This window comes from Dromaius novaehollandiae, chromosome 10, assembly GCF_036370855.1.
Source record: "Dromaius novaehollandiae isolate bDroNov1 chromosome 10, bDroNov1.hap1, whole genome shotgun sequence".
Classification (NCBI taxonomy): domain Eukaryota; kingdom Metazoa; phylum Chordata; class Aves; order Casuariiformes; family Dromaiidae; genus Dromaius; species Dromaius novaehollandiae.
In genome coordinates, this window is record NC_088107.1 from 13,939,781 (window position 1) to 13,956,359 (window position 16,579).

The 16,579-nt window shown below is 37.1% G+C and overlaps 2 protein-coding genes across 8 annotated transcripts in view; one reads left to right on the forward strand and one right to left on the reverse strand.

The window, feature by feature from the left end:
- DMXL2 (Dmx like 2) overlaps positions 1-6,554 on the forward strand; it is a 60,852-nt gene extending 54,298 nt beyond the window's left edge. For all 3 annotated transcript variants that reach the window (XM_064517352.1, XM_064517353.1, XM_026097037.2), the window contains 5 exons: positions 1,157-1,234; positions 1,822-1,913; positions 2,527-2,579; positions 3,751-3,968; positions 5,103-6,554. In XM_064517352.1, the coding sequence (XP_064373422.1) occupies positions 1,157-1,234; positions 1,822-1,913; positions 2,527-2,579; positions 3,751-3,968; positions 5,103-5,312 (651 nt within the window). In that variant the 3' untranslated portion in view covers positions 5,313-6,554. The remainder of the gene's footprint in view (positions 1-1,156; positions 1,235-1,821; positions 1,914-2,526; positions 2,580-3,750; positions 3,969-5,102) is intronic.
- A 1,214-nt stretch (positions 6,555-7,768) lies between these two features.
- GLDN (gliomedin) overlaps positions 7,769-16,579 on the reverse strand; it is a 117,297-nt gene continuing 108,486 nt past the window's right edge. For all 5 annotated transcript variants that reach the window (XM_064517361.1, XM_064517363.1, XM_064517362.1 and 2 more), the window contains 4 exons: positions 13,701-13,781; positions 13,492-13,617; positions 12,402-12,552; positions 7,769-8,991 (listed from right to left, as the gene is read on the reverse strand). In XM_064517361.1, coding sequence (XP_064373431.1) covers positions 8,532-8,991; positions 12,402-12,552; positions 13,492-13,617; positions 13,701-13,781 — 818 coding nt within the window. In that variant the 3' untranslated portion in view covers positions 7,769-8,531. The remainder of the gene's footprint in view (positions 8,992-12,401; positions 12,553-13,491; positions 13,618-13,700; positions 13,782-16,579) is intronic.

The following is a 16,579-nucleotide window of genomic DNA, read 5'->3' on the forward strand; positions in this document are numbered from 1 at the left end:
CTGTTTTACAGAGGCAGACTTTTTTTCAAGCTCAAGATGTACTTCATACTTTGCTTTCTGGCTACTATAAAGTTTTGGCAGAACACATTACCTAGAAAACATGTTAACAGACCATTAGCTGCAGAGAGCAAATCTACTCCAGTACAGTGCAGAGCAGAAAGAAAGTACAAAAGAGCAATACACTTTGGCCAGAAATGAGTCTATGAGGTAGATGAGCTACAGAGAACAGAGTAGACAAAGGGAAGGAAATTCACCTCCTTGGTTCCCCATGTTGCACATTCTGATTTCAGCAGGTCTTGTCCTTTCATTTTACTGACAAACTACTTATGTCCCTTAATTGTAACGGAGTTAAAAAGGGAATTCAAAGAGTTTTGGCATGACTGTATGATAGCTATAATACAGCAAAAGCTGAACATTTATAAATAGCTGGAAATACAGAATATCTCCGAGTATACCTCTTTTCAGGTATTTTCATTTAACCATCTCTGAAATCAGTGCTTTGATTATGCAGTCTTGCATCACATGGAGATATATTTTAAGTAAGAAACAAAGAGGTACTATTTGTCCCAACTGTTTCGTGTGGAGATCACACAGGCAGGAGTCATGAAACCTGACTACATGGAGAAAATATAAAAAATAATTATAAATATTTCTAAAAACATTTTTAAAACATTTCTAAGTATCTTGACTGTATTGAATATACAGTATCATTGTTATTAATTTAACTAATATTACTTAGTCTTTTGTAATGATACAATGCAGTTTTTCCGTAATTTTTCATATCATGCTTTTTTGACATAATGGCATTCTTATTTTACTAAATATTTTCAAGTACAGTCATGGAATATTGACCCCTCTGTAAACTAGCATTTAAAAATGGGATTTGAAAGATGAGCTTCCATATTTGCATATTTTTTAAAGCCTCCACTTCCAGAAGAGAGTTGCACCTGTAGCAAAGCATCAGTCTTCAAATAATCATTAAATAATCAGCGCTGAAATCACTTTGACTCCTAAATAACTTTGTTGTGTCTGAAAACCATTGTTGATATTTAATGTGCTGTCAAAGTTTTTTTTCTGGATTCAGATGTTTACTATCACAAAGCAAGCATCCAGTAACCGGTATGTTATGTTAATAAATGCAATTCATTCCTTGCAGTGTGGTGTTGCTGATGGTGAAGGATTTCTAAGTATTTGGCAAGTAAACCAAACCACCTCAAATCCTAAACCCTACCTGGTATGTAAATAATTTTTTTCATTCTTTTTTATAAAGGAAACCTAAATTTTCAAGATTTCAGACAGACCAAGGGCTTAAGAGTTTCACTGAGGGGTTTTGATTTTACTGCTCTTTACAACTTCGGAGAACTATTTGTAGAGTAACCATAAGCTGCAATGTAATTGCAAATACTACTGCAGCCTTGCCCTTCATTAAATTAAAAAAAAAAAAAAATCACAGCTGACAGTAATGACTTTATAACCCTAAGAGTCAGTAAAAAATACACTCTTCAGTTCTTTTTACTACTAATTAACAGTACAACAAAGACCATGCTTAATCTGAAATTCAGGTTGATGCGACTTACTATATTGTGGATTTGTCTAGTTCCATTATTTTAGTATCTTTTCATTTTATACTGAAATTTTTTATATAAATTTGGTATTTTTTTCATTCTCTGAGCTTTCAAATTGCATTGCATGTCAGTTTTTAGCAACAGCTTTGTTTGAAAGACTTGCAGTATGCTATTAATGACATTAGATTGCTAATAACTTTTGATGGCAGAGTGCAACTGATGAGATTACATCTGGTTTTTGTTTTGTTTTTAATAGAGTTGGCAGTGCCAGAGTAAAACCACAAGTGACTTCGCATTTATAACCTCTTCGAGTCTAGTTGCTACATCAGGACAATCCAATGATAATAGGTGTGTTTAAAAAGAACGGTGAGGAATTTCACCAAAGCTACCTGTTCATTTCTGTTAAACCGCTCCATCTCGTGCAGTAGGGTATGGCTGACATTTTAAAGCTGAGCATTATACACTTTGTTACAGCTTTTTTCAGAAGTAATCAGCCAGATTACTTCTTCAAGCATCATTCCTTCAGTCACTTTCTTCCCAACTCCTATCTTTTGTGAGGGATGGGCAACAGTCAACCACTATTTTCAAGAGGTATCACAAATGCAACCAAATTCTGACGTGCTGTTGTTGCTATGGGGAGAAATATGTTCAGCAAAGGCAAGATAATTCTTGTTCTCTGAGAAGATCAACTTGTATATTTAATCCATCTTTCTTGGTACGCCCTAAGACTAGTACACATCTTAAAGGCAGAAAGGAAAGCCCTGGAAAGCACAAGAGAGCTTAGGAAGAGTTAAGTTCCTAACTCCTTGCATCTCCTCCCCAATGACTGTAGAGAGTCAAGGGCTTCTTGTTCAGTTCTACCTTCTAGGCTTTGACATAAAACTTAAGGAGCTTCTGAGTCATGTCACCCTATGAATCACTTAGCAACAGGCTACAATGACAGACTTTGTTTTTTCCTCAGAAATGTGTGCCTCTGGGACACTCTGGTTTCATCTGGCAACAGTCTTATACATGGTAAGTCCTGCAGTGAAAATAAAACCTCTACTTACTGACTAATGAAACATAGGATACATATGCGTTTGGGGCAAGGGGAGAAGTTTGTGCTGGGGAATCGGTCTAAACATTCATGTTGCAAGCTAGGACATGCACCAGGACTGGTATGGTCTGCCGCCTGATGATAATCTGCTCCATATAAAAAAGTATAAAGAAAGGAGGTCATACACAAAGCTGTTTTTGTGACACTTTTTGATAAAGTCTTAAATATTTGAAAATGGTCTTGAAAAAAAATGGCTGACTAATTAAGGCTGCATTATTAAAGTCTCTATGCACGTATGCTTTCACTTAAGCTGGCACTTAGTTAATACATCCAGTACTCTGTTGAAGCAGAGGGGAAAGGACAACTGCAGGTCATAGTAGAAGCAACTAAGAAAATACTGTCATTGTCTTTCAGCACTTTGACCAGATTCCCAAACAATATTTGTATCTATTTGACCAAGTTCAATAATTTCATCTTTATGTAAAAAAATAAAGCAAAATTTTATCATTTTGCCCTATGAAACAAAAATAAGTAAAAATAAAAAAATACTGTCCTAGCTTTTTAGAACAAATTCAACCATCATATACAGCTGCAAATAATTGCAGTACTTGAATAAACACAGCAATTACCTGTGTAAAGAGTAGGTGCATTCTTGGATTCACATTTTGAAACTAGTTACCAGACCGTGCAGAAGTTCAGCCTCACTTTAAAGAAATTGAGTCAGGGCTCCTATGAAAAAGAGATTAGGAAATTAGAATATAGTAACGCAGATCCATAAGGTAATTAATGTTTACCTTAATGTTCGACTTCAGCTATAGTATTTCTTGAACTAAGGAATTAAATGTAACTTAATATACATGGTGAATTTTATATTTTCTCAGTTTTTAAAGTTAATTCATGTTTGTGCTCATATTTTAAATTAAAATGAAATTAGACTGCGTATCATGCTTTCTTGTGCTTATTAGATCTATATAGCTCTTATGAGAGCAAAGAACTGTCAGCTGATATGACATTACCCACATACAAGGAGCATATCTGTGAAGTCGGGAAACATTCAAATAACAATTTATAACAGAAATGCATTTTAAGATCGAAAGCTACTTACCAGTTGCAAATCTGTTAAATTCTGACATACTACTTCTCCTTCAGCCTTCACTTGTCACGATCACGGTGCCACAGTACTTCAGTATGCACCTAAACATCAACTGCTGATTTCTGGAGGTAGGAAGGGGTACATCTGCATCTTTGACATCAGACAGAGACAAATCCTCCATACCTTCCAAGCACATGAATCGGCTGTAAAGGCCCTTGCACTGGACCCTTCTGAGGATTATTTTGTTACAGGCTCAGCAGAAGGTAACATGAAGGTAAGGTATCAGAGTAGCTGAGTCGTAATAGGAGAGTATTTAGCTGAAGCAGTGATATTTTGATCAGCATGCCGTAAAGAGCTAAATAAATCCAGTAACGAAACAGATAGATAACCTACATTTAATATTCAGGATACTTGCCACAAATAAATTTATGATGTAAAACTTAAACATGCTAATAGCCTTTCTACGCAAGTAGCTTTTGTTCTCAGTTACAGGAAATTAAAATATCTTTGAACTTTTTCAATGTGTGACTGAATTTTAAATGGATAAAGCACAGTGCAGAATTCTTTTAGCTGTTATTTTCCCCTCTTAAAAATGTTCTGTTTTTGCATTTGGATATTTCTCTCTGTAATACAGGGGGTGCTCAGTAATATTAATATTGTGGTAAGTTTGTGTAACAACAAATTCTGTTTTTTCTAGATGCTGTTGTAGCCCCAGATACTGAGATGTCATAATAGTAGGACACTAAAAACAGTAAAATAAAAATAATAGAAATACAGTCCCTGTCTTAAAGAGCTTATTTGCAGAAAACTAACAGAAGGAAACATAAAGACATAGTAAGGAGAGGGAGAGAACATGGTTTCTCTGCTTTTAGGGGGACTGTGCACTGCTGATAGGTGCCTTCTGTGCTTCCACACACTTCGTGGCCTGGTCTTGATGAGGGCTCCTGCAAGTTCGGACGTAGCAGCCAACTCAGACAGCCGGGCTGCCTGCTCTGCATGCTTGTTATTTACACAGCAGACTCTGCAGCACTCATTAGCAGAGAAGTATTTCCATCTGCTGTGAAGCTGACGTGGCCATCTTAGATAAAACAGATCCCCTCCACTTCTGCACCTTTCATGAGGAGGAAGCTGGGGGGTGCTGCTGACAGGACAACAGAGGGCAGCTTTGCCCTACATAGTAACCACTGTCCTCCATTAAAGTAGCCCTATGATGTTCTTCCTTATGCTTCAGTGACGGCCTCTCAAGACTCTTGAACCTGTTTAATTAGTGCTGACAACAAAAGCTATCCTTTGTGTTTGCTAAATGGAGCAGGAAGCTTAGAGGAGGAAGGAAGCTGAAGCATTAGGGAAAAAATACAAGTCCTAATTTTCATCTCCTTTTGTCTAATTTGCTGTTCTTTTGATACAGGTGTGGAGACTGACAGGCTATAGTTTAATTCATTCATTCAAAAATGAACATGCTAAGCAGTCCATTTTCAGAAATATTGGTGCTGGTGTCACCCAGATTGAAACTGTGCAAGGCAATCGTATCTTCTCCTGTGGAGCAGATGGCACGCTGAAAATGAGAGTTCTTCCCAATGCTTTCAACATTCCTTCAGGCATTTTTGACATTCTTTAAGATTTATGTGAGCTAATCTTGTTTTTATATAATGTCCATTTAAGTAGCTAAAAATGCAGCGATATGCACTGTGGAAAGGACCTATTCTGTTTGCTTTGAAAGCAATTAAATCAGCATTAAATATTTTGGGAAACACAGGAAAAAAAAAGAAAAGACTTAAAACAGGTAATTTTGAGTATGCCTGTAAGAATCTGTGGGGTTGAAATGCATGTACTGTATTGTAAAAGCAAAGAACAAAACCCAGTGCAGTCAGTCATGGGTGGGGTTATCGCTCAGTAACCCACAAGCCCTGTTTAGTAAAGATTTTGACAACTGTCAGTAATTAACAAGCACTGTGGCTCTACAACACAGTAAGCATTTTTGATGCAATGAGATTATTTTTTTTCCAGTTTTTCCCACTAACTGAAGCATGTCTACAACTTCACATTGTAAAATAGTTTAGTTTTAATTAAGGGTACTCAGTGTATATGATTTTTTGCAAGAAAGTGTAATGGATGCAAATGCCGTGGAACAATGTGCAATCAAGAACGTACTGTGAGATGTGTATCATTTTATGCTGAGACTTTTTCCCAGTTAGTATTAATATACAGTTGATACTGTAACTTGCACATGAACACATTTTAAATGCAATGTTTTTTTTAATTTGCACACTATTTTCCTTTCTTTCTGACAGCTATGTTTTATATCGGAGACCTGCCTTTACTTTAGGAATGTACTGTGAGCATTAAATGTTTGTAGTGAAAACTTCCATGTTTCTAAATCAGCTTTTAGTTTTGAAATTCATTTGTCCAGATTACTTCATTAAATGAAGCTATTAAGAGAATACCAATAGAACGTACAATGCCACATTTCAGATGAATGTCAGGCTTTATGTGGCCAGCTAGTATAGTTAATAAAACTGGTAATCTAACTTATTACCACAGCATATTGTATAAACTATGCAGAGTTCAATATTGTTTGCTTGTAATATACTAGCTACTGTTGTCAGATGTATTTTTCTCTGTTGTATACAAAAACCACATTCTTAAGGCACTGGAACAGATGTCTGCATATTTAAATGTTAACAAATTGTCTTTCTTCAATGAAAATTTTGATGTCTGTGTTGTATTGTAAAATATAATAGGATAAAAAAGCACCCTTCTCCAAAGGCAACGTTAATTGCAGGCTATGAAGTATGAAAAAGCAAATGTCATTGGTTAATTTTACCTTTGTAAGTTAAATAAATTACTTTTATTTCATGGACCAATCCATTCCAGAACTGTTTCTCTTGCGTTTAAATAAACTAATTGAACCTCCAGTAGATTGACTGGATACTGCCTGATCTAGCTTTCACTTGACTGCAGACTGCGCTGAGAGAAAAAGGATTAGCTTTTTGCTTTTTTACTTTCAGCCATCCTAGAAAAGTATAAGGTTAACAAAATGAAGTTCATTATCTCCAACACAGTCAGCTGCAGGAAACACTTGTCTTGCTCACAAACCTGTCCCCTATGTTTATGTCACTGAGAGAAGAGTCAGAATTTGCTTGCCCTGATTCTCCAGTAGGTTGGTCTGAGAGTTGGACACTGTTGACCCATTCACAAATTTAATGTGGATTTGGCTTTGTTATTTGCATGTTAAATAGAAAATGTCACATCTGGCTAGAACTGTACTTGCCCAATTATTTGTCCAAAAGCCTACTTTATTAGTACTGCAATACATTTTAAAAAGTAACACACCCCCTTAGCTCTGGACTTTGAAGTCTTGCATTCTCTTCTTTATAGGTATAGATATTTAGAATTCTTGGTATACGATTTTTGACATATATAATAGTTGATTTTTGACATATATATTAGTTCAAAGTATTAATTGTGCTTTTTGTATCTCCTTCTGCATCTATTTCCTTAGCATGCAGGGCCTGAATCCTGGCCCTAGTCAGACCAGCAAGCATGCAGGGAAGGGAGGGTGCAGCCCAAGCCCAACCATCACTGGCATGCACTAAAGCTTAGCTGCAGTAGAGGTATTTTTCCAGCACATTTGCTAGAGAAGGTTCTGCAAGTATGATGTTCCCAAGTTCACTAATCCTTTTCATGGTATGTAGATGTCAAATAGGTATTAAACAGCTCAGTGCAGTCAAGGCTTAAGTGATACCTTATGGTTAACAGTATTTGGATGAACTCCATGCACTCTACCAATAGCCAGAGGAAGCTTAGAAATCTAGGTAGTTTTCTGAGGGTGTAATTTTGAATTCAGACAGACAAGTACCAATGTTAAATTTAGAAACCTGAAATACTGAAACAAAATTTAAAATCGAAAAGTTCCTGTTGTTTTTTACCTATAGCTCCTATAGTTGATGAATGTGGGGAAGATTTATTAGAAATATAACTGCACAAACAAGTTAGTTATACTTCCATGAAATGGTATAGTTTACATACCAGTGAGGAGGAAGGAGGAGTCTGCAGCAACACAAGCAACTCAAACACTGTTAAAAATGGAGTTTTAATCTTATATTTTTACATCTTCCATCAATTTAAATCCAATTACTTTCCTTCCCCCTTCACTCAACACAATTTCACATACTTCAATGATACTTAATAATGCTGTCATTCCCATTTTCCTTGTACTTGGGCTGGATTTTGCTTTTGATCATGTAATTGGCCAGACTTACCAATTCCAAGTTTCTGCTTTTTTTTCCTATTTAAACAACTGTTTCCATCCCCATTATTTTTAACAGCTGTATACCATTGTCAAAAAATGTTCACAGAGAGTCAGTGGAAAGTATTAAGTGAAAATGACAGAGAAATGTATTTGTACACAAGAATTCATTATTTAGACATTTATACTAAACCATAATTACTGACTAGAAAATGATTGCAGATAAGGTAATTGCAACTGCGAGTTAAAAATAGTCACAGCTGAACACATGACTGTGGAATAATCAGTGTACATTAAATGTAATTATAGGCTGAATAACAGAGGAAAAACAAAAGCAAGACTGTGCTGGGTGCCAGCTGCAATACTGGACAGCTCTTCTTCTAAAAAGCCAAGAATGGCCTATATAATTTTAAGTGTATTTATACAAAGGGGTCTGATCTCCCTTTTATGCATGCATACAAACCACCATCAGCCAACAGAAGATGTATACTGAGAAGTGAAGAGACCCACCTGCTGTGTATATGATATAGCTTTAAATAATCTATTTAGCCAAACAGGGCTCCCATGACACACCATTTTATAATATATTCATCTGCCAAAACGTACAGGGTATACCATTAAACTCCCATTCTCCCATGTATACAAGTTCTTGTCTCTTAAACTGTATGAAAGCATAGCAAGAACAGACTGTGAAGAGCGTAACTCAAAGCTTGCATCAATCTGCTTCTCTTTCAATAAATCAAAAGCGAAAGTTACTGTCATATCCTTAGTATCAGTAACATACATAACTCCACATGCTATGAATGCGTTACCAGCCTTGGACTTAGGATATGTAGTGTTGATATGCCGAACGACTGAAAATGTTTCTTCATCAACATGTGCTACTATTATATTTTCATCAGTACTTGAGGCATATATAATCCAAAGACCCTTTTCATCCACTGCTACATTGAAATATGTCTTCGAGTTAGAAAAGAGGTAGTTACGACCGTGATATAAGGCATTTTCAATTATCAGTGTGCCCGATGATGCTCTATCAAGCCCAAGTCTGAAATGAAATAAAATAAGTATTCAGTATATTGTGTTAAAGAATTGTTTTTATACACACTGGTTGGCTGAATTGATTCTGACTACATTATTATTGATAATATTTAAGCTCAAGGACCATTCTGATGTCTTTTAAGATGAAGTACCTCACTCACAGAGCACCTTCCAAAACACTAGGAAAAAAGCTATATGCAGAAATGCCAAAGTAATAGCTAATCTAACAGGTGCACAATAGCATGATCTCGCTTCGGTAGGTCTCACTTTATTTAGTCTATGAACATTTTTGTTATCATCAAGATGAAAGAAGCCAACTAAAAGAAGGAATGGGTGTGAAAATGAGTTAGATAGATAGTAAGTTAAGCACTACACTTGGTAAAGGAAGTCTGTACAAAAAAATGTTGCTTTGCTTTCTACTAAGTGGGAACTAGAGGGAAAAAATGTGATGGACAAAGCAGCATGAATTCTGGGCAGGTTCACCTAGTCTTAGAGTTCCTCTTTCAAAAACAGTTCAGATAATACAGTGATTTGCTCAAAGAAACATCAAAGGAATAGAAGTTCTGCTTTTGCAGAGCCAACATTCTGACCTCCTACTGGCCTCCATCAGGAGGGACTGAATGTCTTACCTCTGATGTATCAAAACTGTTTATATTCCTTGAAATTCCTTAATAGGATGGTAATCTGAAAACGGCAGCCCTTAGCTGTTTAAATTGAGTTCTCCTACTAGTTCAATAGGGTAATCAGCTACTATCAGGACACTATTGCATTTAGCATTTAATTACTAAATAACACAACACTTAAGCAAAGGCAGACAGAGTAGGCTTTATCCTTTTAAGAAATGCATTCTGTAATGAAGCACATTTAATAGTCTGACTTTAGCTATATAGCTCAGTTTCTCAAATACAGAAAAAAAACAATACTACTCAGTACAGGAATCTGCTACAGTTCCAAAAGTTCTCTGAGAAGACAGACTCAATGACAGGGACATCTCAGATCCAGGGACTTGCAATAGAAGGACAAAATACTGGAAGGATCATTTCTCTGTGGAAGAGATGTTGATAGCATGTACTAGAAAATCATGCTAAGAAAATTCAAGCATTCAAGCAGCTAGATGTTTCCCTCAGCTTTTGTAAAACTAATGTCTGCAGCAATTCCATATCCCAGCATCATGAGTATATCACAAAAAATGCCTCATGGCTGGAGAAATTTCTGAGACATGTGCGCCACACAGTTATTCTTGTTACTCACTTCATACTTGTAAATAATCTCATGCATGGGAAAGGTCTGGAAAGACAAGCACCCTTAGCAAGAGTAGTCCCACAGAAATGCAGCTCTTCAGGAGTTTTTCTAGACAGAGCTGACAAGATTTATTACAGATTTGTAAGATCCGCAATACAAAGGATAACATCCTCTTTTCCCATTCCCCTTTTATGTGAAAATTCTGAAGGCAGCAGAGAAGGCAAGTTTCATCCTTGAGGTTCTTCCCCCTCCCATCAAGGACAGTCTAGCCTAGCACTCCAAATGGGTCAAAAATTCGTTAACTGGCTGCCAGCTTGGAGTAAATGACAAAATGTTGTGCAACATTTCATCAACCACAGCAAAGCTCAAGCTACAAACATGTTTCTGATCACTATGATGAATGAAGTCAACAAAAAAGAACAGATGTGGGAAAGCACCTTATGAAACAAAGGAAGGGATGAAGCATTCATAACATAAGGGATCTGACCATTGAGAGAAAACCTGCCAGAGGAGATCAGACAAACCTATTTTTTGACAGCTTTTAAATAAGACATGGAATTTTCCTTTTACATATTTTTCAACATTCGCAATATCAGCCAGCCAAGTCCTTACCTGTCCTTTACATTAAATACAAAAAAATCCCTGAAGCATATCTTTTTCCAGCCCAAAATCAAAGACTTCACTATCACAGAGTTCATAGTGCCTACTCCCATCTGTGCTGGAGGTAAATGATCTTAGAGATGATAACTGAACAGAAACTGAACATCTCTCAACAACTTCTCAGACAGGTTCTCAAACTTTTACAGATAACCTGTGTTGATCTCTACATGAAGGCAGTCCCCAATTAGTGATACTCCAGCAAGGGTAAGGAACCTCTGTCCTATCACACTATTGCTTAGACAGAGTTGCTCATTTAAAAAACAAAAACCCCTGACTATTTAAAGGAGGCTGCCAAAAGGTGGGCACGTCTCTGGCAGAATAAATATTATACAATCCCAAGCAGCTTGTTCACATTCCTTGGCTTCCAAGTGATAATAGGAAGAAGACGCTCACACCTGCTTGGGAAGAGACATCAAAGTATAGTAATGTTCTTGGCTCAAACATCAGAGTCATGTAAGGGAACTTGAAAGCAGATGCAATCTTTTACTTGCCCTTGGACTGTCTGTATTTGGCTCTTCCCACAAGATGGCATTTTGTTTTTGATTTCTACTATCTGTCTCTGTCCTCAATAGAAAGTGAAGAAATATAGATGTAATTCCCAGTTCAAATTCAGGGAGACATTTTGGGACAGTTGTAGAAATTTCTGATTATGAGAAATCAACCAGTGGAGCCACTCCTCAGCAATGGAATGTGCAGTTCACTGGGTCACCATGTCCTCGGCTGATGCCTTAGCGCATTCCCCCACGCTAGCCAACAACTCAACTTCTACTGGCTAAGAATGGTGCTATCTGAGCACAACGCATTTATGTCACCCCAGCAGGAAGCTCCGGAAAGCCAAGATGCTCCACAAGTGGGTTTCCACCATATAACTCCTCATTCTTGTCCCCTAAACTGGGACTGAACCAATTCCCACCCTGATGCAGGTACAAACACGGCTTGCTTTCTTTAATCAAATTCTTTTTTCCTGAGCCCCAAATTCCTTAGTCAGTTCCCATTTCTTTCAGGCAGTTATGAATACAGCCAAGAAGTGCAAGGACACTCAAAGCAATATAATGTATAATACAAGCCTGCTGGACCCCAAGACACGCAACAGAAAAGTCAGCTGTCATCTCTGCACATGACATCTTGTTAATCTTGAGGTCCAGTTGCCCCACATGTATCATGTAGCAACTGCAAAAGTTAACAGCTTGGACGTGGCTCTAACAATGTCTAAAGAACTGGCAGAGCAGAGAAATGGACCTGGACTACCCTCCCAGTTCCCTTTCCTCCCTCAGCATCTGAACACACAGACTGTATGGAAGGTCGGTAGCCCACATTCCAGTGACAGATGGGAAAGAATTAGTCATTAAGTTGGTGATCATTCCCTCCATTCTTCCTATTCTAGACAGGCCCCAAAAGAAACAAAATGGTACAGAAAAGTCTTCTGCTTTTCCAGCTGAGGTTCCTCTCCATCACTCTGAGCAATTGCTCCTCCTTCCAAAACATGATTTGCCTTAAGCCAACTGTTTGACTTACTTCAGAATGACATTGGTTCCTCCCTTTTGGTAGTACAGATGATTGTTTTGTACTGCATGACCACATCCATAAAAGAACCCTGTGATGTTAATGATCCTGTAGCTGTCATTCAGCAATGCATTGGAATTCTCATATTCTTTTATAGAGTTTCCTAAACGGAGGGAATAACATGAGAATACTGTCATCTGGTTTATCTAATTGCTGAAATGTCTACCCTAAATTTCAATCTCTACTAAAATTCAACAAGAATAAAGTTTCTGACAGACAAGCGTATTTGTGTTTTCAGCACTGATTCAACAACCCTGGAACACAATAAAATAATCAAATGCTAAAAATCTATACAGCTATTCAAGTGCCTGCATCCCACTGACCTGACAGGCTCAAATTCTAAAAACAGTTGGCAAATACACATATAGTATTTCCTTTTTCCACTTAGGTCCTGGAAATTGTCCTGCACTACGTGTACCTCGTGCAGAATCTGATTCATTTTCATGGCTTACCAAGCAGAAAAGGCAAAATGCTTACATACAATTTAGGGAAGTAAAACCATAGGAAACTGTTAAAAGCAAAGAATACAAAGGCATGAACAACATGCATTTAAAACTGGGATTGGTTAAAAAAAATCCTAAAACTATTTTCAGAGTCAACACTGGATTCTGAAAATGTCTGAAAATAATACAAATGTATGAAAATCATAAGAAAAAAAGTCTGTAATCATGTATATAATCACATATCACACAGGTAATACAGAAAATTTTCTGAAGATAGATGTGGGTAAAATTTATCATCAGACTTAACTAGAAATATTAGTTTAGGTTGAATGAATTCCATAAGAAAACATTTTTTAAGTTTTGAACACTGGAACAGGTTGCCCAGAGAGGTTGTGGAGTCTCCATTCTTGGGGATATTCAAAAGCCAACTGGACACAGTCCTGGGCAACCTGCTCTAGTTGACCCTGCTTGAGCAGGGTGTTTGGACCAGATGATCTCCAGAGATCCCTTCCAACTTCAACTATTCCGTGATTCTGTGAATTAAGAAAGCAATATTAATATACCACTAGACTTCTGATCAGGAACAATTTCTAGTGTACCTGAAAAATGCATGGTAAGCCAAATCCTTTCATCACTTATATTTGCAGGTTCCCGCATCCAAGTTCCAAATGTTTGCTGTACACTGACAAGGTGAACAGGACTTCCTACAGATGTTATGACACATTCTAGCAGAGAAAAAGCACATGTCCATTATCTCTGACTTTAAAGCAGTCAGCAGCAGTTAGTCTTACTTTCTGTAGTAGATTACCAGCTTTTTTTGAATGATCACTGGTTCTGTCTTCAGCTTTTCCAGCCAAAGTGTCATCATTTGGTACAGCACATGTCTCACCTAGAATTGAGAGAGAGGGGTAAAAAAAAATTAGCATTTTTCTATATTTGGCATTAACAGATAGGTATTTAGTGACTCTACTAAATTTCTTACTTTTCAAAAAGTGTCTTTTTTGTATTTGAAATGATCTATTAATATAATCACTCAATTTAATATCTTCATTCAATACTAGTGGATATGGGTATGCCCTTATTTAAATCTAAAATTCTGCATATTTGGCACTTCATGAAGTTGATAATGAAAAGAACTTCAAGAGCAAAACACCAACTCTGGACTCACTCAAATTTATCATCTTATAAAATACAAAATATTGTTTTCTTTCCATTAAAATGAAGGTTAGCTAGATGGAAAGACGTAACTTTTCTCCAATATATGTTCACAATTAAAAATATAGTACAGTATATCATTAAAAATACACAAGGTTCCTAAAGACACAAAAGGACTAAAGAGGGGCAAGGTTTTCCTTGCCATGTTTCATTATGAAAAGCAATCCTGTTGCAGCTTTTGACTTGCTCTCATCTAGTATCACTCTGCTTTTGGCAGCAAAACTATCACCATAGTATTTTTCCTCTAGAATTCTTGTATCTGAGCAAGCATCTTGTACATCCAGGTTTTACCTTTTGCAGACAGCAACATTCTTCTCCACAAGGGGACTAACATTTCCCAAACCAGTCAATGGCACTTACATCATGTCAACGCTAAACAACATGATCGAATGGGCTGAGCTTAAAAGTGAAGCCAAAGGTTCACAAGTTCTAATTTTGTCTCTGTCTTGGTTTACAGAATTGCCAAGACCAAATCAATTAGTTTCTCTCCCAAGTCTCCACATTATTAATACATCATTAACAAAAGTAATCTCCAGGTAGATATGGTTTTGAGCCAGGAGTTAAAAAGTATAGTCCCTTTGAGACAGAGGGTGTTTACAACTGGGAAAACCTTAGGTTCGTCTGGCCAAAAAAAAAATCAAATGAAAACGAGAGACCTTCTCTCCCTTCTCCGAAGGAAATTAAGTGTTTGGGCTGCTTTGTTTCTTAAAATCGTCCAGCTTACAGTCAACTTTGAGGAGTAAGTAATTTTGCTCAACAGATTTAATTCCCTAGCTGTGAATTTCTAAGTAGCTGCTCAGAAAAACAGTTTTGCACCTTTCCTCAAATAATGTTAGATGACTGAGATAATTGGCAGCTGGCTGATTTGTCAATAATACCAAAAATGTTTCTTTGGGAATTAGTTATGGCTAAACTCAAAGCTTCATGTCCAGACCTACCTACGCCAGCAGAGGGGGTGGGCTCTGCAGGCAACCGTGGAAGTTGCACTCCGGCCATTAATGCCCCAAACAGTAGTAATATACTAACACATACACTGAAAACCTAGTCATAAGAATGCAGGTCAGTCATCAATGCCATTTTTAATTTATAACAGTAAAGAAACAATGTGAAAGACTGAATAAAATTATACACCATATCCCTTCCACACATAGAAATGGTTTACAAAAAAAAAGGGGGGAGGGGGGCTAGCGTTAGGTATTCAAAAGGTAGCTGGTTGGGTTTTTCCTTAGTATTCATTGCTAAAACAATGCCTGAATGAAATTACTTATGCTCTTTTTTTCTATAAACTGAGAAACCTCTTTTGCCTTTAAAACAATGCAAGACATTTTATTTTGCTTCAAATGGAGAAAGAAGAGTTCTCAGCTCTGTGCCGAAGATAACTTCATTTCACTGCAGCCTTGTTCGTGAGGAGATGGGATGTAAGAATGGGATTAGCAGAGTTCACCCTGCCTGACAGGTAGGCTGCAAACTCTTTGGGCCATGCATTTTCATTGCTGCTTTTCAATAGATCTCTGGGCTATACACGATTATGATGAAGTTTAAATGGGCAGCACAGTGGTAAGAAAATGATATAATGATAAAGTAATGCTGAAAGGGTAGTGTGACATTCGGGGGAAAAAAAAGGACAGATTACATTGCACTGTTGTTTTCTCCTGTAGGTTATATCCTCTCTTTGTTCATACAGAAAGAAACTATTTCAAAACAGAGCAAGAACAAAACATACTTCTTCCATCCACTTATCAAGGATATTTGGTGATACGACCTTGAAAGTTTGTAAGTGATCACAACGTATTTCCAAAAAAAAAGGCACAACCAGACAATCCAGCCACAAGGAGATGAGTGCCTATAGCCAGAATCTAGCAGTCTCTCTGGATCCCTTTTGGGCTCCTGATCTCAAAACATTCTCAAAATATCTCAGAAAAAGGAACTTGATCAGCAAAAATTAAGAAATTACAATGCATAAGCTTATTTTTTTGGGCTAATTCTAATTTACACAGTTAGCTGTATGAGCAATTCCCCTAGACGACAGCTTATCTGAGAGTCTGAAATAGTCAAGGACCAGGTCAGTGTTTCTGGTGAAGCCAAGTGCACTATTTGGATTTGCAAACATTTGCAATATTCTCTGAGAACTTTCAGCTGCATGAAACAGAGCATCAACAACTAAAAAAGAGTTTGCAGTCAGAGACTGCTATGTGAAACTTTCACTGCTTTCTTTCCATCAAAAAAGATAAATATCCTACTGATTCTGAGCATAAAGTATTCTGGCTGAAAGTAAATAGTTTACAAGACAATAAAACTATTGATTTGTACTATCTGTGAAAGTGGGGGAGAGAAAAAGGGAAGGAGAGAAGGAGGGAGAGAAGGAAAGAGCAAGGGAGAGAGGAGCAGGAATGTTTTGTTTCTTTTAGAATTAGCTAACAGTACCATTGAGAGAAAATACACCTGAGCTTCCAAACTCATTGCTCTCTTCTG